At 31.2% G+C, this 26,699-nt stretch overlaps 1 protein-coding gene across 1 annotated transcript in view; it reads right to left on the bottom strand.

The window, feature by feature from the left end:
* Positions 1–639: 639 nt before the first annotated feature.
* Positions 640–26,699, bottom strand: part of LOC148285764 (uncharacterized) — an 80,187-nt gene continuing 54,127 nt past the window's right edge. The window contains exons 3-9 of the mRNA XM_088226567.1: positions 23,131–23,262; positions 11,397–12,095; positions 10,637–10,824; positions 7,449–7,753; positions 5,942–6,067; positions 4,156–4,280; positions 640–2,682 (exon numbers count right to left, since the gene is read on the bottom strand). Of these exons, the coding sequence (XP_088082693.1) occupies positions 2,660–2,682; positions 4,156–4,280; positions 5,942–6,067; positions 7,449–7,753; positions 10,637–10,824; positions 11,397–12,095; positions 23,131–23,262 (1,598 nt within the window). The 3' untranslated portion in view covers positions 640–2,659. The remainder of the gene's footprint in view (positions 2,683–4,155; positions 4,281–5,941; positions 6,068–7,448; positions 7,754–10,636; positions 10,825–11,396; positions 12,096–23,130; positions 23,263–26,699) is intronic.

The following is a 26,699-nucleotide window of genomic DNA, read 5'->3' as shown; positions in this document are numbered from 1 at the left end:
CGAAGAAAAAAAACCAAAAAGTTTATATTATAACAAAATGGTTTCATTTAATGAACACGCTAACATATAGTGTTAAAAATAAATCATTAAAAGGAATTTAAAAATTAAAAAGTAGAAAAAATGATTTTTATCAAGGGGACGGATATTGCCACAATAATGTGACCAACAAATAAAAATATCCGGCGACACATTTTCAATAACTACACAGTAAAATAACATTTTTCACAAGTCATAGGCCCTGTAAATGACTATTTCCATGTCCGTTGTAATATTTATATCAAATATATTTTGAAAAAAAAAAATGCATATTGCGTATATGAATTAATTATGTTATTTTTTTAAGTGTTACACTTTCTTAATTTTTAAATCGTTTATCATTTTTTATTTTGTATTTTTTTTTGTTTTTTTTAAAAATTATTTTGTATACTTGCCAAACACAAGATTCAGACTCATTTTAGCAACTTCAAATAAAGGTTTGAAAGGTAAAAACAAGTATTTTTTTAATGACTAATGAATATTTCTTTCAAATTATACATTTAAAAAATATATATTATACTTACCAACATAATAACATTAAGGTCTCGAATATCAGATCAGTTTCACCGCCAATTTGCCTTAAAATAAAATAAAAATAAAATATTTCTCTCAAATACTTTATTACATCACAATAAATACTTACAAATTTAATCAATATTTACAACAAACTTATGATAATAATGCCTTATACAGAATAAAAATGTCTTAATTTTTAAATTGTATGATAAAAAATAACTGCGCCGGTAAAATGATATTAGAAAATATAGCTCTAAAGTCAATTTGTTCTCATAATTACACTTCGTGAGGAGAGACCTTTCACTACTTTTGCTTATTCGTTATTGAAGACATTGCGTAAAAGTTAACTAACACATAGAATTAATAGTATTGGTGTACTCGTATACATATAAATACAAAATTCATGCGTTCTACAAACAATCATTGCCCTGGTACTAAATGCAACGAAAAATTGTTTTTAAAAAATGCGTTTGGCGTAGTAGGCTTTAAAAAACGGAAAATTTATTTACTCATGCTGATATCATTCGCACCCTTTTTTAACAAATCGAGTTGCGGTTTGAGATTGTTTGCATAAAAGGCTCAATTTTAAATTGTTTACGACTGTGTTGTTCAATAAAAAGTTAGATACAAATAGTCACACAGTACTTAAGATAAGGAGAAGTCTGTATTTAAAAATAGTACATTCTGAATCATAATAAATTCTTTAAATGTGGTTAATCATTTTTATTGAAGTGTACTTACTCCTACTTAACAAAACAAATAATCATGATTGCTTAGTTTCACGGTTGATCGTGATTTTATAATGAAGGTCAGCTATCAATAAAATGTATAAAAAAGTTCTTGTGTAATTAAACACAAGATTTTACTTATTCAATTATATAATAGGCCGTTGATCGTGAACATTAAACAAGGTCAACGAAGATTCAACATAAATAAATAATATTGCTAAATTGTATTACAGATTCTTTATAAATTTATTTATTTCAATAAATCATTCGCCTTGTGATGGACAACGCATTTGGGTACCATGTATGGGATTCAGGTTATATGATATTACGAGTATATTATTTTATTTTATAAAGGAGAAAATTACAAAAATTTAACTACGGTATTTCTTAGTCTTGAATTAGCAAATGGGGTGTAAGACTGATCTTTCGTAACAAATTATTGAGATTCATATGCAGCATTCGGTGTGATTAGAAGGAACGATAGAAGAATAAAAAAAGAGATTCGATTTGAAAGATTTCAAAATTATTAACTTTATACAGGCCATGAACAAAACACGAAGCATCTCTATAAAAAAATGCAATTTTATTTTTTCAGTTAAAGACTACATATTTTTGGCATATATTGGATTTATATGGAAGTGTTTCTATTATCTGAATGAATATCATAAATTACAATAATTGCACACATTATACTCTTATTATCTATAAGAGAATACGGTAATGGATGTAAAAAAATGTAAAACAAAAACATAAAAAATGAAATGTTGAATAAATAGATTATAATAATAATTTTTTGAAACACTAATTCAATTAAGAACAATATAACTTAATTAGTTGTTATTTCATTTTTATTATTATGATGTTAATTTTTTATTTACTCGTGAAATACTGATTATTTCAACAGTTTATATAAAATATTGTTTGTAGACCAATACTGAGCAGGTACTTGAAGCTTTTTTTTTCAATTTGATGGTATTTTTTATTACCAGCACGTTTTTTTACGTGATGTCCCAAGTATTTCTATTTTATCTTTTATTTAAATATTTGATTGAAAACATTGTCCGCATAAATAAATAACGTAAAGCAAATATTGACGTTCAATAGGTTATTTTAGAGGTTTGTACTAGGTTCGTAAATTCAAATAAAATCGTGTTTTTAATGTTTGTATTGGATAGACTAGTTTAAGATTATAAATAAACATAAAAAAAACAGTGAAAGGTGAAAAAAAATTGATAGTTTCTTACTTATCAATTTTCATTTTGAAAATGCATGTGAAATAAATGTCGGTAAAATAAATTAAAATAAATTTCAGTCTATAATCTTACATAATAAAAAAATGCATCAGCTTTTAAATGAATGACGAATTCCTTCTTGTCTATTTAAAGAGGAGCTGCTGGACAACCTGTTAACAAAAAATAGTAGAATTGGTATAATTATAATATTAATCTTTATTAGGTATTTTGAAAAATCTCATTTACATATGACATAATATAAAATATATTGTATCCATTAAAACATATATTTATCTATTATTCTAAATGGTGTAATACGATTCCCATTTTTCTTTTTGTTCCATCTATCTATGTAGGTAAACCCTATAAATATAAGCCTGTAAAATGAGCGGTATTGAAAATAAAATAAGCGGTCAATGGATTATGTTATTTTCATACAATCTTATAGAAATTTGATGTATGTAATGTTTTTTATCTATAATATTGTTAAAAGATATTTAGCATAAGTAGGATAAATATTTTTAATTAATTTATTGCATTGAAATATTTTTATAGTGTAAATTAATAAGGATTTAAGTAAACAACGTAAGTAACTTTACATAAATACATATTAAAGTATAAATACATATTAATGTTTATGCGAGATATCTTTTATTCTTCGTCATTTATGTTTCGTGTAAGATTTATTGATTAGGCATTAACTATTTGGAATGACACAAAATGATAAACAGTAAATAAATAATTACTTTGTTTTTAGACCACTAATTCATTTCAATTTTAACCTAGTTTCAGATATGTAATATATGAAGTACCTATCCATAATTAGGTGCAAATAATATTAACAACCAAAATACTCAGAAAAAGTTCTTAGATAATAACACGAGTAGGTGGAGGGTGAAGCCACGAGTAAAGCAAAAATGTACATAGTTGACTTTTATTTATAAAAATGGAATACTTAATATAAGCAGGGGGCAAATGCGTTGGATCAAAATATTAATTATACAGTTTTCGGAATTCAAATTCGTTTGCTTCTTTTGTAGGTTCGTTAGAGTTGGTTGTGACAGTTATTTTTGTACTTTCTTCTTAGATATTCTTTATCCATATGATAAAACAGTTATTTCATTTCTTTTTTATTTTATCGATAAAACTTATATGAGCTTAGTATTCTGCACAGATTTGATTTTATGCACATATCGTACATACTTTTGCGGCATATTCGACTGAGAGATTGAATTTTTACAATATTCTGATTCTTCCACCCTCTTTTACAAACTTATTGTTACAAAGGTTGATTTAAGGTATCAATTGTAGACTGCTTATTTCGCCTCCAATGACAAGCACGTCTATGTTAGAACTGGACTGGTCAGGTCTAGGACTGTTCCCGGCGAATATATTTTTTTACACAAAATAATATATATTTCTATAATATATATATCTGCACTAAACAGTAAACAATAATATAAATTGTGACACTCAATCCCATTCCTTCTTTGTATCGAGCGGTGTTCCGCAGGGATCCCACCTAGTTCCAATACTTATTTATTATGCATGCTTTTTTTTTATAAAGGATTATGTAATTATGACCTGCCAATGACTTATAATATTAATAGATAATTGAATAGGCAGGAAATTTTGATACGTACGGCAAACGGAACATCTAACTTCATCACTATTATCACCGCATCCGTCTCTACCAGAACACGCTACTGCTGTAGACCGGCAGAGTCCGTTGTCGCACCGCAGTGGGCACTGCATACCCTCATCGGCACTGCAACAATGATGAAATATGAGTATTTTAAGATTATTTATATGAACTACTATGAATGTTCAATCAAGTACATGACAAAAAAGATTTGGAAAACAAAAAAGATTGTTCACTTTGTTTTTGCAACTTAACGTTTTTATTTTCTCTACGGTTTGGAGTCAACCGATTTATGAACACGATAAAATACAAACTTGTGTAATTGTGTAAACAATGCACTTTAAAAAAATATAATGCTAGTAACTATCTGAAAAATCAATAAAAAAATATTGAAAATAAAAACCAGTGAACTATTGTGACTTCACAGGGAATTGAACTCTGAAACTCCGTACAGGGTGTTTAACCATTAAACCACAAACCCGAAAATTTAGGTATACGTGTATTTTAGAATGCAAAGTAATCAGTATTTTGCTTCAGATATCAGTTATGGGAACTGAATCTAAAACTTTTTTATTTGAAATTTCAAAAGTTGAGTCTTTTTTTTAGTTTTTTCTGGTAGTTTATTATATAATTTCAGCCCCAGATTTATTAGTCTTGATAATCCTTGCCTCGTTTTGTAATGTTGTTTGTGATATTGTTCCGATATTTTTGTATTATGTTCATTTTTGTTACAATTTTTTTCAAGTTTTAGTTCTTTGTCTACGGTATCAGTGGCTAACTTATGAATAATTTTTAAAGATTCTAGTTGAAAAAGTTCATTAACATTTAACTGTTTAGTTTTTTTTTAAGAGTTCTTTAGTTGGTGTTAGATAAGGGAGGTTATATATCTACTGGCTTCAATATTTTATTTTGTTGTCGTTGTAGTCTGTTTATTTCATTTTGGTTTCCTGTTCCTCATTTGACATAGGCTTCATACATAATCTTTTTTCCGTTTTTTGAACAAAGTTTTTGATTTTTGAAAAAAAAATAATGTTGCTATTTTGCTAGTTAAATTATTGATGTGAGTTATCAATGTCAATTGTATGTCTATTGTTAGTCCTAAATATGCATGAAACATAATAACCACAACACCATAAGTTAAAATCCCGAAAACGCTAAAAATAAATAATTTTCTAAGTTTTTCATGTTTCTAGTTTTTCTACGAATGTTTTACGTTTTACTGTTGATAAAATACCTATTATCTAACAAAATATAACTAGGTGTCTGGGCAAAAGAAAAATACAGTTATGAAAAAGTAGGTACTAGAACTCTAACGTCAGGTAAAAATTCTGAAAAATATAATTGAATGGAGAAATACGTGCCTTGTTTGTCTACCATGCTTGCAGTCCCGGGTTTGATTTTTAGCAAAGAGGACATAAAATATGGATTTTTAAAGGTGGTTCTACACTGCAATATTTCATTGTTCTTGGACTGCAACTGAAGCGTAACACTGACTGACTGATTTTCCATGTAACAAAATTGATCCAAATGCATTGCGCTATGGACCACTAACCTCGGATATGAAAATGATATTTAAAAAATAATGCACAGTGATAATGTATTAATTTACTAGTGGATGCGTATATATTTTTTTTGTATTAATTTATAGTATGCAGCAGGCAGTAGACACAATGTTTTTCGTTTACGTTGTACAACATCCATCTACCGGATAACCAACTTACTACAAATGAATGTAAAGTTTCCCTGTTTACCGACATAGTAGAAATCTTCTTAAAGTGGTTTGCTACCTTGTTTTCTTCGTACATAGGTTGGGTGGCTCGTCGGATCCATCTTCACAGGTTATAATAGAGTTACAGAATTCGTGTTCCGGAATGCATTTTCCGTTTGCACACTGAAATGTAAATTTTGGACACCTGAAAAAAACGATGAAAAACAAAATTAAAATAAATTTAAATGTACATTTGAACCGGGTTGTGGCCCCATGACTAGAGCCGCGGACTCACGGATCAGAAGTCCTAGGTTCGAACTTCGTTTAGACACAATTTGATTACAATTTTATAATTTTACTATAGTAAATTATTTACAATTCGTTAAAAATGTCCCTTTAGTTGAAGTATTTGGGTAAATCATTAAAAGATAAATATATTTTTTTAAATAAAGAAAATGGTTTGAGTTTTGTGTTGTAGAGGTATTATTTACTTGAAAAATATGTAGGTAGCTAGGAAATAGATAATTATTTATTTATTAATTTATACATACATTTCATATTTTACAAAATGGCACAAAAACACTCTGGCAAATTTTGCATGTACTAGGACTACGTAGGCTCAGTATATGAAGGGTCGGCAAGCCAGATATATTAGTACGCCTAATGTTGCTATGTTAAAAATATAGATGAGTTAACGGAATTTTATGAAATTATGCAAAGCCTGGAAAAACATAATAATATCAGCATTGAATTAGGAAACGAGTAAAAGTATCAGAAAATATGAAAATAATCATAATTCAAAAAGGAGCAAAAATTTGCCAATTTGTCGCGTCGGCGTCGTTTGATTGTGCAGTGTGCTCACTTGGGCTTGTATTTTTTTAAAGCTGCACACTTTCTGTATTAATTTGAATTTGTTTTTGCAAAACAAAAGGCCTAATACAATAAATCACAAAACACCCGTGGATGAGAGATTTAAATACATCTTATCGGGAACCAAACCTGAAATAATCCATGCGTGAGACAAGCATGTTAGCATTACGTAGACCGCCTTTTGATTTAGTTATTTTATTTGGGAAATTACAACATTTTTTACACAAAATACTTACAGGATATAAAAACAAGAAGCAGTTACATGCATCGTAAAAAAAGTTTTTTTTCCGATACTTGAAGAGGAGAAGAAAGGGGAAATGTGGATGGGTATTAGTATACTTGGTAATTAAATAAAATTAATAATTATAAAATCAACAATACTATAAAGCCTATTAAAATTTTTGTAGACATGAACGTTCCTCTCTATAAAATGTTCTTCATCTATGTTGTAAATGTTGTAGTATATTAATTATATTTTTTTAGGATTCCATGAATAAAAAAAAACTTTCATGAATTTTACGGTATGTGGACAAAGAGAAAAAAAGGAATAGTAATAATAAATAAATGAAGAAAGAAGAACAATAATTAATTTTTTAAAATGAATAAATATTGGAAATTATAAATAATTGAAAAAATAAATAAAAATCAGAATTTCAAAAACAAATCCTAAATGAAAATAATGTAAAAAGTAACAAAACATAATAATTTTGACTTACTTCCTTTTCCTCGTCACTCTGCAATTCCTTTCATCCTCCCCGCCCGGGCAGTCCGGCTTGCCATCGCAGCGCACTGCGCGCGGCAGGCAGTAGAGCGCCGGCCCGCCGGGGGGCGGAGCGCCCGCGCCCGGCCGCGCGGCGAGCAGCATAGCCGCCAGCGCGCCCGCAGCGGACACGCGCCGCGGGCAGCGCAGCGATCCGCGCGGGCAGCGCGCCCCCGCGCACTCCTCGTCCGACCCGTCCGCGCAGTCGGCGCGCCCATCGCAGAGGAAGAACCAGCTGATGCATAAACCCGTGGAACGACACTAAATAGAAGATTTAAAATTTATTTCGCAGTTTTTAAATGTACAGAGGTTCTTTGGGGCCGTCCAGGGTAAAGGCCTAGCGCGGTAGCGACGACGGGCGCGAAATTTCAAACATACGAAAACGTATGAAAAATGCCACACATGACTATAGTGCGAGGCCTGTGGCGGGCGCGACAAACAAATGTTCGAGGCCTAAAAGCGAGTGATTTTACCATACATTTCTAATCGCTCGTTGCGGCCAGTTCTTCTGCCCTAGCGAGCAGCAAATAGCCTGCCTTTGTTTGGTCGTGCAGTAAGACCAAACAAGACTCGTACAAAATTTCCTACTAATAAAATGTATTCGAAAAAATAAACAACAGCACAACAATGTAATTGTAGACGAAGAATTAAAACTTGAAAAAAATTGTAGTAAACATGAACACAATACAAGAATATCGGAAAAATATCATATACAATTTTTTAAAACTAGAAAAGGACAATCGAGACTTATAAACCATGGACTGAAATTATACAATAAACTACCAGACAAAACTAAACAAAAGACTCAGGCAACCTTTACAAAAGATGTTAAAAATATTATTATTAACAGTAGAATGTGAATTTTAAAAGTGAAAACATTTTGTTAAATGTGTGTAACCCGTAAGGGTTTATCAATAAAATTTAAATAAAAAATAAAAAAATAAAAAAATAATAAAAAAATAAAAAAAAAACTTTGATATGGAAGAGCAAACATCGGCAGCATTTAAATCGCTAAGTAATAAATAAATTGTGCAGTTAAATCAAAATATGTATAAAACAGGTATTTAAAAAAATATAATACAAAAAAGGAGAGAGTTGTGGCGCGTAAATAAAAAAATAATATTTATAGGCATTTATCATTGGCTTTTTTGAGTGGCCACTTTACACACTGTGGAACATTCACCATTCTGGCCATGTTTTAAACATCTACATTTCCACAACTCTTCTACATTTCTTTCTCAAAAATGTTTTCTCTCTCAGTTGCAACAAATTTAGATCTAAAAAACTCCATAGGGAGGAGATCCAGCCTGTCTGCAAACATTTGGACATACTCAAAACGTTGTTGAAATTAAACAATTATTATTAATTACCTAATTTTTTATTTAAAAGCATTTTATTTAATAGCATAATTATACATTTTTACAATTTAAAAAAAATTTCACTTGTTATATTTTTACTAAAACTAAAATCCCACCAAGCCACTTTTTGTAGCTTGATGGTGAAGATTATATTTATACTGACTTAATAATATTATTTATATTTATAAAAACAATGAATAACAGATATAAATTAACAGCCGGAAAGATCAGAATAAACATGTTTATACAAATAATAATATATAAATTTATTTTTTAAATACAAGAAAATATATGAAAAATTAAAATATTTACACCTAAGCTACTATTCATATATAAACTCTTGATCGATTAGTAATAATATTCATTAATCATATAAAAATAATAATAGTTATTTACAATAATTATTGTTTACTTACATTTAATGAAATTTCGAGTTATTATGCTTTTAAATTTAAAAAAAATATTTTAAATACCAAAATAATCACGTTACGTATGAAAATATATACGCGTACTGAAATACATACTCACGTAGTATGTTTGTATAAGGTATAAATAAAGGTATCTACATACATACTTTGTTACATAAACAAAACCCCCGCGAGAACAAAAAAGGGGTTAAAATCGGTAAGTTTTCGTACGGAAAATTCCCTATTTTCGCATTCTACTTCCTTTCCCCCCTAGCGAACTGTACGTTTTGTTTTTTATATTTTTGTTCCTTTATGAAATACATAATTCGTCTTGTTATTTGTTGTTATTCTTTATGTATTGTTTATTACTATGACTATGTTGGTTTCAGAAATAAATAAATAAAAAATAAAAATGTACACCTCCACTCACAAATAAAAACTCTCACATGTAAATTCTATACTTTATTACATTTACTGTATATTTATGTATATCTATTACACAGGCCAACAAAATGAAGAAAAAAATGGTGCCGGAAATCCAATAACTGATTTTAAATGCTTTTTTTTTAAATATTTTTTTTTTATTAAATTGAAAACATATTATACATAATTATATACAATATTCCCAAGGAGTTTTAAAAAAAAAACTCATTTAGGGACATACAGATAATGTGCTGATTTTAATAAAGCCACGATTCTAATATTGAGTAGGAAATTTATACTTTGGCCGTTAAAGATATATTTATTTCTTTATTTTTGGCTAGTATTAGAACTAACATCAATTAAGCTGTATCTCAAAAACTAGAGCTGATGGAAAAAAATCTGAGGGCTTTTTCGGATTTTGCACCCAAAAATTAGCCAGGAACAGTTGAAAAAAAGGCGGGCACCAAAATGTCTGTTGGCCTGTGTTATAGGACTTAGAGTAATAACCTAATAGAGTCCTTAATATGGAGAAACAGCAGTCTATGATTATTGATCACGAAGTTGGCTACATATTACAACAGTAAACCGTATCTTTTTTATACCATTTTATATCATTGTCGACTGTTTGTTTCTGTAAAATAATTTAAATAAAACGGGGCGTAGGTACTTGGGTTGAGAATTGCAAAGGCAAACCAAAACCGTTGTTAAACTAAAAACCAAACTAAAACCAAATAAAAAATTTGGAACGCCTTTGTTCTATGCTATAGAGCCAAAAGGCGTCTTTAGATAATTATTACTCTGAGGTTATAGGTTTTTTATTTTTTCTTTTCTTTTATACCTACTATTTTATATTCTATGTATTACTGTTGATATTCTTAATAAATATATAATACAAAAAATAAAATTTCAGATTAGTGGCTTTTAATAATAGTTTCAATTTTAGTGGAAGTAACAACCTGAAATGTGCCGGGCAAACATCCCTGGCGGTCAGCCGAGCAGGCGGTCGTAGAGTTGCCCCTGTACAAGCAGTCGCAGCGGCCCTGCACGCAGCGGGAGTTGGGGTCCACTCGGGTGCACTGTTGGCTCGCGAAACAGCTTAGGCCGAGGGAAACGCCACCACCCTCTAAACGGACTCGTTGGCCTCCTGTGAAAGTCAGCATTTTTTAGATTTATACGAACAGTGATCATTTTTGGATGTAAAAAATATGGTATTTAGTTTTAACTACAATCGTCTAAAAAAGTTACAAATTCAACATCAACTAGTGAATTAGTCCATAACTTGTTAGTGTCTAATGGGTATTTATGAACTCGTATGTATAATACGAATAAAAATTTAAATCATTGTCAATTATGAACAGATATAACACATTGAACTGATTAGTAAACAAAAAATACCAAAAATTGGAAACCGATATTTCATTATTTAAAGCCGTGGTTCATACAAAGGGTTAACTAAAGTAACCAAATATTTTTTTCATAATATTAGGTATCTAAGGATTTTCTTATAAAAAAAAATTTAAAAAAACTAAATGTTTTGTTGTTAATAAGTGTGATAATGATTTTCTATTTCTAAAAAGTTGAACAATGATTTTCTGTCATCTTATTGTGTGCTTGTATATTCAGGGCTGACAAAATGCATCAAAACATATTTGTTAACCCCTGATACGAATGGTGTTTTGTGGTCAATATAAAGATTAATAATTTATTACATCTTACCTTGTTTTTTTCGAAGAGGTTTTTTTTTTCGGTATCTGGTGGAAGATTTAACACCGGGCATAGGTTTTCGAGGTCCAATAAGAGGATTTATAGTTGTGGTCCTCGAGGTGGGTTCAGGAGTGGACTGAGCCGGAGGCCCCACTACGTACGCCAGATGTTCGTTAGAATCTTGCACATCAAAATTGATATCGTCGGAAATCAATTTTAGCATGTCATCATGCTTACCAGGATGCGTGAGAATAATCTTAGGCTGGTACTTTTCGGTCGAAGTCGAGGGAGTGGAAGGCACGAGAAGGAATGATTTGTGAGAGTTGTCGTGATTGATTTCGTTGAGCGGTTTCTCGAACGTTGTTTTTGCGGCTTCTATAAGAGGGTACTGATTGACAGCGGTTGCGAACGCCGCTGTATTTGGAGTTGAGTCTTTTTTGTCTGGAGGAATTGTAGCTCCATCCCTGGGTGGTGGCGTACCGCGCCCGTCTGTCTCTGGTGCCGTAATGTTTGGTTGGGCAAGTACCGCGGGTAATTGCGCCGCTGGATATTGGCTGGGCGAGGTTCCCACGCACTTGTCACCAATTTGGCGCAGAGAGGCACCGCACACACAGCGGCCGAACAGGTTCGGGATGAGGAATTCGCAGCGGCTCTCTGAGTCCCATAGCCGGCAGTGCGGGTTGCTGTAGCAGACGTCTCCCGGCTTGGCGGCTGAAAGCATTCCGTTTGCATGATTTTCAATTTATATGTGTAATTAAGAACTATGTTCTTGGCTCACGCACTGGCGATCTGTTTTCAATTCCTGGTGGGATCACGTTAATTAAATAGTGAGTTTTCGCCAGTCCGCGTATTCTAAACTGTATTTAACCACTATGATTGGACCTTTGCGCAACGGTTGCGGGACTAATTAATTTTACAAAAAACATATTTTTAACAAAACCTTTATTTCTAAATTAACTCACACGTAAAATACACTAGACCATTGATTTGAAATTTATTAATTTATAAAATTACACCAATTAGTTTAAGATTTAATATTTATAGTTATGAGTGAATGTTACCTTTTTAAATCCAAATTTAAAATACATATTCCATATTTCTGGATGATGTTTTATTTAAATAATTTAAACTACTAACATAATTTACGATGTTATTTATTTATTTATTTATTTTATTAGGTAAACATACAGTATGTACACATATATTGCCAATTTCTTTGTATATTAGTGTAATAAACTCATGCACACACCAAACAAATTGTTTACACTTAAAACAATAATTTAAATTATGTTCAATATAATAAATGTAAAAGAAACGAAATGAAAAAATATTTATAAAATAATAATGTTAAATGTCTGCTTCTCTCAAAATTTCTATAATTTTTGACCTAAATTTACATACATTGTCACAAAAAATATCAGCCTCGGTAAATATATTGTTATATTGGTCGCATATTCTAGGTATTGAAGATTGTTTAAAATAGATTGTTGACGCGTTTTCAGTGTAAAACAAAAGATTTTGTCTTGTCGGTCTAGATGGCACACGGAATGGAAGTCTTTCTAGTAGGTTAGGAGAATCAATTTTATTATTTATTCATTTGAATAAAAATAACTGGTCCAACATTATTCTTCGATTTTTAAGAGAGTTTATTCCATGGTACTGCATACTTTCAGCATGATTAGAAAAGTTAACGTTAAACCGGTAGTCGACCTGCTTAAATTTTTTTTGTTGGACCCTTTCTAGTCTATTAATACTTACATTATAGTAAGGTGACCAAATAGGAGTACAGTATTCTACCTGGGGACGAACAAATGTTTTGCAGAGTTTTTCATATGTCTCTGCATGTTTAAAAGGTTTTGATACTCGCATAATAAGTCTGACCATTTTATATGTTTTTTTAGGACTGATTCAATATGAATATTAAACATTAGTTTCGAATCAATAATAACACCCAAGTCGCGAATTTGACCATCTGTTATAGAGATCGGGGTATTATTAAAAGAGTAAGGAAAGCTGATTGTTGTTATAATCATGTAATATATTTTTTTACGAAACATTCGCAAGTACTAATTAAATTTGTGACTTACTTTCCACCCGTTACATTAAATGGGCGGCAGAGGTGAGGGTTCCGTTGTTTACCTACTTGAGAAAATATTAAATTCTAAAAAAGGTTATTGAATATTAACGGTCAATTCTTGAAAAAAAAAAAAAAAAAAACATTTTATTATTGTGTGAAATACAATAAAAAAATAATTGGAAATTCAGTAATAAAAACGAGTTACTATTATTTTTTTATTAAAAATTAATTAAAATAAATGTATTTTTTCAATATGTATTATAGATTGAGAGATTTATTTCTTCTTTTATTGTGATTTAGTTGTTAACATGCATGAGGTGCCAGTTTCGATTCTCGGCAAGATCGATATGAAATATTCATTGAAAAGCCGTTTTCCATTGAAATATTTAAGTGTCCCTAGACTGGCACATGAAGCGTGAAAATGATCACCTCATTTTACTTTTATGTAACAACAGAAGACTGAGATACGTTGCACTTGGTGTACCGATGAAGCGTCTTATGCACCATTACTTGTGGATAAGGGAATGATGATGACGATGATTTATTTTGCAGATAATTAGAAAATAAAATAACTTTTACAGGTCAACTCTAACAATTGTCTAAGTTTTCGGAGTTCACGAAAGTTACAAAAATAGATTTTTCTAAATAAAAGGTGGATTTTTTAAAATTATATTATTTTGCGTCATATAATAATATATTAATAACTCCAATAAAAAATATTGTACTAATAGGTTTGGTAGGTCTGCGTTGGAAAATGTGACGTTCAAACTATAAAAACGTTATTTCAACAATGTTTTGAGTATGTCCAAATGCTTGCAGACGGGCTGGATTTCCTCCCTAGGGAGTTATTCATATTTAAATTTATTGCAACAGAGGGAAAACATTTTTGACAAGGGAATATGGAAGTCTAGACATTCACAGGGCTTATGACCTGTCATTGGCTGGTTTATGTGGCCACTTTACACACTGTGTAACATTCACTATTCTGCCTATGTTTGAACATCCTCATTTCCTTAACTCTTCCATCTGCCGACTTTTGTGATGTAAAAGAGCCGAAACCTTTATCACGCGGGTGAGATTCATCTGGCTGAACCTGTGTGTTATTTTATATTTTTAACAATGTTATTTATCGGTAGATGGCATAGTTCACACCTGCGTTGTTTAAGCTAGCATACCGTAAGGCACTGGACCTTTTAATAGAAAATAAACCTTAATGAATAATATTCACAACTGTTGGAAGAACAGAGATGGTTCGTGTTGATTTGGTAACCGGAGGGTCTGTCACCGGAACATCACAATCTGCAATCTTTGATTCCCATCGTTGACCTGTGGGGCATCTAAAGTTCACGTAAGTACGCCACGTGAACGGAAACAAGAAGGTAATCATTCGGCGCTCACGACTCAGGTCCGAGCTTCAGTATCTACTCCAAGCCATAAAGTATCCACCATTTTAAGCTAGGTACTGCATGAGATGATGCATCGCGTGCGCTTTCCCGCGCATCCCGTTATGCGCGGTACGCTGCCGCGCTCCCGTGACGGCCGCGGCCGGGAGAATGAAATCTAGTATCCAGTAATAGGAATTATCGCAAATTTTAATAGAATGCTAACCGAAACAGTCTTACATGTTACAAATAAATGCTATTGCTAAATTACGCATTTTTGTTTCTTTTTCATATTATTTTGTATACTTGCAAAACACAAGAGCCAGACTCTTTTTTAAGAAGTTTAACCTCAAGTGTTCTATTTTTTTATTTTGTGTTGTTTTCAAACTAATAAAAAAAATGCATACCAGAATTAAGGTCAGGATTTGAGTTTATCGAGGTTTGTGAACCCCACTTAATTTGATTCCCATTTTCTAATAGCAAGTTATTTACTGCTCGTTGAAAATGCTGCCTCCTTTTTCTGAAAAAAAAATAGACTCTTGGCGAATTATTTTTCTTTTGGCTTCATTTTCAGGCAGATTTTCATTTTTCATTCGAAGTTATTCACATTTCATTACTCTCACAATGCTAATGTATTTATTAAATAACTAATGTATCCATGTGAGCCTTGCTCGTGTCTATCGCGCACTCGAGATTCCAAAGCGAAAATTGCATGCTTAAAAGTTCTAGTTACGAGTTGTAAGATAAGAAACATTTTCTTTTAATAGGGCAGATGATTACAGCCTTTGGATTGGTATATCACGTCTAAAATGTTCGCTATCGTTAACTTTTGAGTATTGCTGCGCTAACACATTATAGACCGCACGCTTTCACCAATTGTTTCTCACCAAATCATTAGACCTTACAAAAGAGTTTAAAATTGCCGATGGATGTATTTAGAAAATGATGCACGGCCGAAGGATTGGAGTAATTTCAAACAAAATTCTTTCACGATCCGTAAATTTTAAAAGAGATTGAATATCTAAATTTGTTGCAACAGAGAGGGAAAACATTTTTAAGAAGGGAATATGGATATACTCGAAGGAACTTAAATCTTCCCAGAATTATGAAGTTGACACACAAAAAAATAATGCTTTTTTTTGCTATGCATAGGTACAAAATCGACTAAAAGTCGCAATCTAGTACTAAATTTCGACAAATTTATCAAATAAAGTTTACAAGCTTCCATAAGAATATTACAGATACCTACCTGATTCATAAGATTTTAAATAATACTAATAATAATCATGGTTTATTAACAAAATTTCCGATTTCTTTATCTACTACGTACGTACGTACTAGGTAATAGACTTATCTGGATTATGTCTAGTCTGCCTAACTAGGTACAACTTGTTTTAAGGCAGACATTTTTATGCAAAAATAAACAATAACATGACTACCTACTAGTTAATTTATTATAGAGTTATACAATATTTAAATATACCATTTATTATTTTAAAATATATTTGAGTAAGTTTTCCGATTTTTCTCTACTCAAATCCAGCAACCATTTTTTTACAAATCTATTTAATTGAATTCGGGTCATGGTTTTCTAATATTCGGGTAACATATTTAATATTTTTGGGCCCAGAAACCTGAAATTTCTTTGCCCGAATTCAGAGTTTGTGGTAGACCCCCCGACCCATCCTTCTTCTGGTAGTGTGGGAGTAATCCTTTTCGAATTTGGTAGAACAATTTGCTTTCGATATATTTTCGAATAATCGAATTCCTCAAACAACTTGACGCTGGGGTACCTGAAGAGCTTTTTTAAAAATTATTTAACCATCGATTTTTAGCAGATTCGGGGAGGTTTTAATATCGATTTATTAGTGCCTCCCCATCCTATTATGTCACAGGTTATAATTGAGTTGTTTGAGTTTGATTAGGGATAAGATGTTATTTATCGACTTGAAGATGTGTTCTGTCCATTTAAAATATTTATCAATATATATTCCCAAATATTTTATATGGTGTACTGATTCAAGTATTTCAGAGCATATTTTGAGTTGAAGGTTTTATTTAGGCTGTCCCACTGTGGTTTTACTAAATGTCATGTATTTTGTTTTGTAAATATTTAAAGTTAAGAGTTTGTTATCCTGCCCCTTTTTTATTGTATTGGCACCGTTTTGAGCCGCAAAATAAGTTTTATCCCATTTGTGACTTGTAAAAATGAGAGCAGTATTGTACTTCTTTTTCACAAGGTTTCCCTGTCCTGAGCAGTAAAAAACAGCTCCTTAGGACAGGGAAGATTTCTCCCGAGTGGTCGTCAACATGACACGTAAAGAAGGAGAAGAATAAATTTAAATGTATACTTTTAACAAAAAATGAGGGGAGAAGAGACTGACTTAAACCACGTACTTATTTTTTTGTTTCTTATTTTATTTTTCACTCATGTGCAACGTGCATTTACCCATTGATTTAGCATCATCCCATTTACAAAAAGATACATTTAAAAGCACATTTCTTAACAGCATTAATGTAGTCTATATAAAAAAAACAAATAAATATATAATCTAATAAGACGATTTTAAATTCTACAACCATAATTCGATTATTTTTTGAGCCCTGTAAAGGAGCAAAACAATTTGTTTCCAATTCCAAGCAGTTACTACCTAGATCCCGTGCGGGAAAGAAATTCCATCAGCTACTGAAAATGTTGGATTACAGATAAAGGGACGGACTAGAACAGATCCCTACACGAAACATCATTATGTTGATTAGCACCTTAGCGTAAACTGGCGATCAGTCGGGTGAATAAATTACTCCTTGGGAAGGCATTGTGAACGTGGACCCACAGGAATCCATTCATTGAGAAAACGATTGAACGTAGGAGGCGCTCATGCAAAAGATTCTTAGATTATTACTGAGAAGTACTTGGCACTTGTGTTCGGTGTAAGTGTTCTCTCGGGAATAATACCTACATCAAAAGATATAGCGATGAAAGCGCGACAAGTTAGTGTTGGAGATCTGGACGTTATCATGGAGCGTGAGGGCTGCGATTAATCAGATAATGATGTACTACGTCATGGGAACGATGGAAACATTATTATGTTTGGTGTGTAGTTAGCACTAACGACCGAGGCATTTGTTTGATGAGTATCCAAGAATTATAGGATACAGAAACAAATTTGTACAAAATTTATACATTTTTAAATTTGATGAGCTTCTTGCTTCCGTAAAACATATTCAGAGTAATTTTTCTATAGGAGTTTTGTTTCCCGTGCCATAAAGCAAGCCCACTGAACTTTCGAAATTCTTGTATATTTATTTATCTATTTAATACGTCATCAAAATACATTACATAATTGGATCAAGAATATATTTCTCACTAGAAAAACCCGTGCAGAGGAGACATTTTACATATTATTTTTATATTTTAGTTTAGTTGATTTTATTTATTTTATTCACAAAGAATAGTTTTAGAATATATTTTAACATAAATATAAAATAGGTAATTGATTTTAAATTCAAATATATTGTTATGTAATACAATAATAAGGTGACCACAGTTTCCAGGTTTATTGGATTTCTACCTATTAATTTATTTTTGATTTCCTGCTTGAATTTGGAGTATTTTGTTTGACCTGAACATTTTTTTTTTAGATTTAACGATAACCCAAAAAAACAGTGACATAAACCCGAAATTTTTAATTTTGAGATACACAAGCAGATAATATGTTTATAAATGAAATAAATTAATGTTTTGAAATAATAAAGTATTGAAGTTAGAGTTAACCCATGTGAAAATTTAGAATTCATAATCTAATCAAAATAATTTAATTTAGTCAGACCCTTTACATACCTCAAAGTCCGATTATCTCAGAATTTGTTCTTTAATATCTCAATGCACGGAAATCGCTTTGGGCTAGCGATAAATGGGAACATTGACCATATGATGTTTGTTTAGTGAATAACAGCACTTATCGATATTATTCCTGGCCGATTACCTTTCTTTCCCACCCTTCCCTTGGCCCATCCTTATGGTACCTACCTTACATCAAGATCGAAGATTTAAAAAAATAGAAGATTTAGATTTGGAACAAAACAAACAACATTTTTGAGATAGCATAAAAATTCTTGGATTCGTCGCGGGTCGTTGAACAAGTTATCATAAATCGTTACATAATTAATAGTGAATTTAATCATCCAGTGCCCAAAATCAAAGAACATCCTCATCGTATCAAAGGTAGGTCCATATCCGTGTTCCTTTCCTTTCTTCAAATATTTCCAACCTTTTACGAAATTGAATTAAATTTGTATTTTTGCTACAGTAAGCTTTTCGTCAACAATGATATCATTCTTGGTACCGGCTGCCGACCTTCAATAGCTTCCCGGGTTCCTATGTTTCTTGCTTTGGTTTTGGCCTTGCGTTTGTACCAATAACATAGTAAAACCGGCCTAAAGTTTTGAGGGACATCCATTACAGCCGCTATATGGAACACTTATACCGAAGTTGTGACTAATGGCATCTTTAACATTGTCATAAAGATTTATACTAAGTAAAGAAACAAGCTTACTTAATAAAAATACGGGATTCGAATTTCGTATTCGTAATTCGAATTTCGTATTCGTAACTCGAATTTTGTATTCGTAATTTCAATTTCGAATTCAAATTCGTTTAGAAAATATTAAAAGATGTAGTCCATGCAAAGCAAAAAATGGAGCCCATTTTAAGCATTTACTTTGAAAAATAAAAGTAAAACAACTTGTTTTTGTATATTTAATTTGACACAATCCCGCCTAACAAACAAACTTGTTTCTTTACTTAGTATCGTTGCGTAGTCTACCCAAAATAAGCTAGCTAATTTTTTAAGTACGTCTTTGATGCACAGAAAAAATATCGATTGTACAATTCTAGTTCACTTTTTAACATGATTCTCTAGCATTAGCCAGATGAATTTTTCAGGGTTTCTTTCCCATAAATAAGAATAGTTTTAAAAATAGGTTGTAGAAAATTTACATAAAAAAAATTTTTCATGTAAATTTTTTTTAAAGCCCTTAAAAACTAGTTGAAAAATTACGTTTACTGATTTTTTTTAAACATTATTTTTTATTTTGTATTAAATCAAATAACGACTCAAAACTGTATTTTAGTATAAAATACCTACTATTGAGCTATTTGGAAAAAAATATGATCGTAGATTTAATAGTTTGGCGACACTTGGAACATCCAGCCTAAAATCAGATTTTTACTAAAAATTCAAATAACCTTTAAACGAGTGAATATCGCTAAACATACATGGGAGTTTAATCGATAGGCATTAAGATTCCACATCGCTCTGCCACCGATGATATACCCTCTTAGTTACAGGCTGTATAAACCATAAAATAAAAACATGAGTTTATGTTCACGATTTTGAGAATTAATAGAATTATATGTAAAAATAAAGTTATATTTGTCTCAACTTATCTTGTTTAAACTTTACAACTCTAGCATTTATTTCAATTAAGTGTACTCGTACAACGGTTCATTATTATTTAAGCATGAACTTCTAATACATTTCAAAGTAATGCAAACATTAGAAATGCAGAACCACAACTGAAAAAAGGTGACGAAATGACTCATTCTCTATGCAATATTAACCAATTTGAATATAACATTTGCGAGTGACATCAGAAATTTTTTATCAATTGTAAATTCACAAAACGTTTTTAAGGTGATAAACAGATTCCTAGATAATATTTCATTCATGTACCTGTATAACTTTCTCATGCTTAGATAAGAACAAGATAATTTTTAAAAAAAGGAGGCATGCTTTGCACGTAAAGTTAATTTGTTATACTATCTATGGAGATATAAAAGATAATGTAATTATACAAATAGTTATAAGTAATTCGAAATTAAATATGCTAATTTCTAGTGATGAGATTTCAATTTGCGTAGATTTTAATAAAGATATAAAGTGTTTAACTCTTTGAGGCGCATATTTTTATTTTGATAAAAATAATAAATTACTCATATTTATCTTGATTACCTACAGTAAAAAAAAATAAATTACAACAATTAATTGTTTAAACAAATGGAACAAGCTTTTCTAGGTGGTATAAATTTTAGCATGCCAGCAAGGCAATAAACAACTGATTAAATCAGTCATAGACTAGTGACATATGTTGGCAAAAATATAATTTGAACCGGGTTGTGGTCTCATGGCTAGCATCTCGGACTCGCGGATCAAAGGTCCGTGGTTCGAATTTCATTCTACCCCAACTTGATTACCATTTTGAAATATTGGGTTATTTGCAACTCGTTAAAAATGCCCATCAAAATTAAATATCTGCGTAAATCATAAGAACGCAAATAAATATATATTTTTTTTAATAAAAAATATTGTATTTTATAATGTGGCAATTAATATACGAGTACATCTTAGTTCTAGGATAAAAAAAAATACGTTAAAAATACTTTTTTTATACCACCATGCTTCAAAGAGTTTATTCCGTTTGCATTTAAAGTAAAAAAGCCTTTCAATGCGGTCATGGAAATTTGTCGTTTAGTTTACATGTCGGCCTCGTGGTGTAGTGGTCACCGCGTTTGCTTACCATGCAAGAGGTCTCGGGTTCAATTCCCGACATGGTTGACATGAAATGCTTATTGAAAAAGGTGTTTTTACGCTAGAATATTTCACAGTTTCTAGACTGGCATCTGAAGCGTAAGACTGATCACTTTACCTCATGTAACGAAAAATGATCAAGATACGCTGTGATTGGTGTACCAATACAGTGCCCAATGCACTATTAGGTGCCGAATAGGAACAATGATTATATTTTCATAAAAATAAAGAGTAGTTATAGCTGTGTAGGTGTAGGGATCACTTCATTTGTATTTATCTACATCTACGTATATCAATAATTGGTTGCATCAAGACAAAATGATCTAAGAAGATAAAAAGAGTCTTGTAGTTTAAAGTAGAAATCAGAATTCTACTTCCTTTCAAAATATCAACCCTTGTTTCTAGTTTATAAAATGCGATTATAATATATTATGGTGGTTGCAAAAATAACTTATACATGTTTTAACAGCGAGTAAAATAAAATTACAATCTCTACGACTTACTTTTTGAAGCTTTAAAGTGATTTTTATATGATGATACTGTTATTTTATGTGAAATTATGGCCATATCACTATACAATTTATATTGTCTTCGAGACAATCATTCTAGATAGATATAACATGTAAATATTAATTGATTTTTTTCGCAAATAAATAAGAATACCAATCAAATTATCTATAGAATCAGGCGAAAACTGGGTACCAATAAAGCTATTTAAAAAATGATGAGGTTGGTATTTTTTTTTTACCATTACATTGTTGGATTCGATGTTTGCATCAGGGTTTATATAAGTATATAGTACTACATATATAGAGTTATACAAGTAGAGATTTTCAGCAGAGAAGTAATATAGGGCTCCTGTATAATTGACTCAAAACATTACCAGTTCGAGGATTACGTCGGCGTCGTTATCAAACAATTTAATAACGATACATTCCACACACTTATAATGATAGTTAAGTAGTCCCAAAAATATGTGAAAAGTATGGTTGAAAAAATTCTAACTATTTAGTAACTAAAATTTCAATTTATTACCGAAAGAATTTAAATGCAACATTTCAACTAGAACAATTTAAGAGAAAATAAAATACTTGAACAAGAGTTTCATCATTATTACTCTTCCGCGCCTAATAGTTCATTGGAAATTGCATTGGTACACCAATCGCAGCTTATCTTGTTCAGCGATCATTTTTGTTACATGAAGGTAAGATGATCAGTATTACGCTTTAGGTACCAGTCCAGGGACTATGAAATATTCTGGTGTAAAAACACCCTTTTTAATAAATATTTCATATCAACCATGTCGGGAATCGAACTCGAGACCTCTTGCATGTAAGGCGAATTCGCTGACCATTACACCACAAGGCCGGCAAGAGTTTACAACAAATAAACATATACACGAATAGAAGTACTTATGTAGGTATGTGTTTTGTTAAAACATATAGGTACGATGTTTTTTTTATCAACTGTTATTTTATATTAGTAAATACTCCTAACTAAGGATATTATTAAGTATCATAAAAAATTTCCGCCAACAAGCAACAAAACGTGCTTTGGCAGGAAATAAAATAATTTTTAAAACGTGTGTCCAATATTTTGTGATTATTTTACGTATCTACGTTAAATAGAACAGTGAACCTTTCACCATATTAAAATCTAAATAAAGATTAAATTGTATTATTTGTAGGTTTACTTACGTCCAAGGCAAGTATGTTTCCTGAATTGAAGGTATCCCTCTCGACACCGACAAGCGCCATCCAAGCAGCCACTGTGACCAACCCTCATAGAGCATTGTTCCTCCACGAGACAGTCGTGTCCCAGAAGGGTTGCTGGGGACAAAGACAAAACAACATTATTATTTATGGATAAAGGACGAATATTTGCATAATTTCCTTATATTTCTTGTCACTTGTGTTATTTATGGGGCAGCCCTGTGTCATACAATATAATATAAGCAAATATATTAAAATACGTACATATTCGGTAAAAAATGGCAAAGCACGATGATATGCTAGAGTGCTAGAGCAAAGAGTGGAGCTTTGTTTAATTTAAGTAAATTTTGAAATAAAGTTTTAGTGGATGAGCCGAAAAATCGTTTAAAAATTGCTGAATATAGAATAACATCTTTAACACTAGTTAAAAATTATTCAACTACATAAAGTGTACAGATGGTTGGATCAAAATCTAAATGAATATGAAATGTATGCAAATAAACACACTAAAAACTTGTATCCATAAAAAATATCCATTTGTATTTTACAATTTTATTGTTTTTTTTTTTTTGTATAAACAGCAGATAAAAATTTTATCACATAATATTACATTGACGAAAAATTACATATAAATTAATTTTAAAAAATTGACGAGGGTTAATTAGAGGAAATTAATAAGGGTCTATGAAATACTATAATTAATAATATAAATAATAATAATCGCAAAATAATATTGATAAATTAATGATTTTAAATTCCCGCGAAAACGGTTCATTGCATTGACCACGTCCCTAATAAGTGATAATTCGGTTAAATCTTGATATTTGTTTTTGACCGTTTAAATTTAAATACAAAATTGTTACGAATCTTGACGTCACAATGTCATTTGTTAATAGACTATTAAACTGAGTCTTTTTAAAATATTTTTATACATCGTATTATCAACGTTATGATTTTTTAAAGTTGTGTATGTATATCTGAAATAACTCCGCGTGTGACGTCAGAGGTTATTCTCTGTAAGTCCCGATTGGTTCGTTTATGGTTAGCAAACCAGATATCCTTTACAGCTCTCATATCATTGGTTGGTTCATAAGTACGTTTTCATTAAAATATTTTTGATTTTTTTCGTACATTTTTAAGAAACTTTGCCGTACAATTTAATGCTTTAATTTTTAAAGCGCGCAGGAAAACGTTTTTTGTATCCAATTTCCAGTAAGGCTGAAGTTCCTCACTGTCAATGCCAAACATGTCGCGTTTTTGTAGACATATTTTTTAACAATTTAATTTAACAATTATGTACGAAAACAGTTCTCCATAATATCCATATTGATTTCGAAAATACAATTTATTTTTCTAAATCTATTTTACATGCTTTTATCTGTTTTAGTAGAATGTGATATTTCCCCATGTCTTTTTTTAAAATTACTTGATCAACTGGAGTTTTCAGGTAGAAAATTATTTATACTTGTCGACTCCAGCATTGAAGCGTTAGTAGACTGTTCCATACACTTTTAACGATAAAACAAATTGTCCGTAGTCATTCAGCTCTCGACGTGCCATGGTAGTGAAATAATATTTTAAAAACACGTTTGATTATAATCTCCATCAAAATACGCGCCATATTGCAGATGGAAAGAATGCATCACATTAGTTAAATTATGGTAGATTAAAGAAAAAGTATCATCATTGCGTAGTTAGCAGTTACAGTGAGAAATAATATAGATAGGAAATTAGTATACATACCTTATATACATTATATTAATACAAAATTTAAATCTGGCGTTGTTGGTCGGATTAAAATAATATTTCAAAACGTTCACAGGTTTAAAATTTATTTAACATATTTGTACATTAGTAGGCTTATTGCCATTTAGAGATTCTATTTATACAGGGTGTTCTTTAAACCCTGTCACATCTGAAACCACGATGATCAGTATGGGCAAGAAGACATTTACGCATATTTTAAAAAATATTTAGAACAATGAAAATTTTTAAAAATAAAATATTTAAAAAAATAAATGGTTGCTTACTTCTGCAGGGGAGCAAGTGAGGGGAGCGCGGCACAGTGTCAGAATCCCCCCTTCTCCCTCCTCGTTTCACCCCTGCAGAAGTAAGCAACCATTTGCTTTTTTTGATTTATATTTTTTTTAAATGTATTCCTAAAAAATATTTTAATGTACCAATATGTCTTCTTGCTCATACTGATCATCGTGGTTTCGGATGTGACAGGGCTTAAAGAACACCCTGTATAAATTTAGCTTCAAAACTAATGCGGTTAAAAACATATAAAATTAAATTAAATAGAACGATTAATATGCGTATACGAGTTTACATGAATGAACATTGATGCCAGTCTTCGATGGAAAAAGAAAAAAAGAGAGGAAAAGAAGAGAGATTAAGGAAGAGAAAGAAAATGTTTTTTCAAGAGTAATTTCTGTGTGGTAAGGTAAAGGGAGTAAAGTCAACGAATATAGTACATTCGTTGATTTATCTCCCTTCACTTATCAAAACAGATTTAAAATCGATCTTCTTTTTTTAAATTAAAATAAATGCCTGTCTTGGAGCCCCTGGGGTGCTATTCTGAACTGCTCTCGTGGCACGAGAAAACAGTTTTTCTCGTGTATTTTGTATGTAAATACACGAGATAATAGGGCCACGAGAGCGTTTGGAATACCATCCCTGGGGTCTTATGCTGAAAAGCCGTGACGTTTTGTCAACCTCAATCATTTCGATTGCTTTGTCGAATTGCTATTCTTGAAAAACCTTAAAACACTTATAAAGCGGATGAAAAAGTGCCAACACTAAAAAAATCACATTTATCTATGGCTTTCGTGTCACTTTTAAACTTAAATTTTATTCTGCTGTTTTTGTTATGTACAGTTTCTAGTCAAACTTGCTCCTTTGGGTATTTTGTATGTTATACTTTTATGACAAAAGAAAATGTTTTACTGAGACACTGCAACATTTAAATCGATATAATACGCAGTAACATGTTATACAAAATATGTAATACCTATGCGTTTAATGGATTTCCAGAGCTCATTATTTATGTAATATACATTATATTTTCTTAAATATGCATTTTGACATCGACGAAGAATAAAATAATTCTAATATCGTGTTTCGTTTTAGAAGCTATTGGAAATAAGCATAGATATATTATTTGCGCAATTCTCGATACACCAACATCATAACATTTATTGCTTTTGTTCATTTTAAATTGCATTAGTTAAAATAAAATTTAAATACTCGACATTCAAAGATGAATAGCGAGCGTTTACAAAAAGAAAGTTTGACAGCTGAAGGTACGATGTCGCATTCGATTGTCAATGTCGAGTGCTTTGGGGCACTCGAGATAAAGTCTGGTTTGCAATCGCAATCGACCTCATTCGTATCACGCTGCCACTCATCAAATTACGGGAGTCGGATACGATTCTAAAGATGAAAACGAGTCCAGGATAAGGCCCCCAGGATAAGAGGTCCCTTTCCAGGATTCTGTAACCTTTGTTTATATGGTGATTCCCTAGTTCTGAGAAGAGCCTATTTTTATAGCT

This window comes from Micrasema longulum, unplaced genomic scaffold (assembly GCF_059751315.1).
Source record: "Micrasema longulum isolate JH-2025_06_02 unplaced genomic scaffold, ASM5975131v1 h1tg000007l, whole genome shotgun sequence".
In the NCBI taxonomy this organism is placed as follows: domain Eukaryota; kingdom Metazoa; phylum Arthropoda; class Insecta; order Trichoptera; family Brachycentridae; genus Micrasema; species Micrasema longulum.
This window is presented reverse-complemented; position numbering and strand designations above follow the sequence as displayed.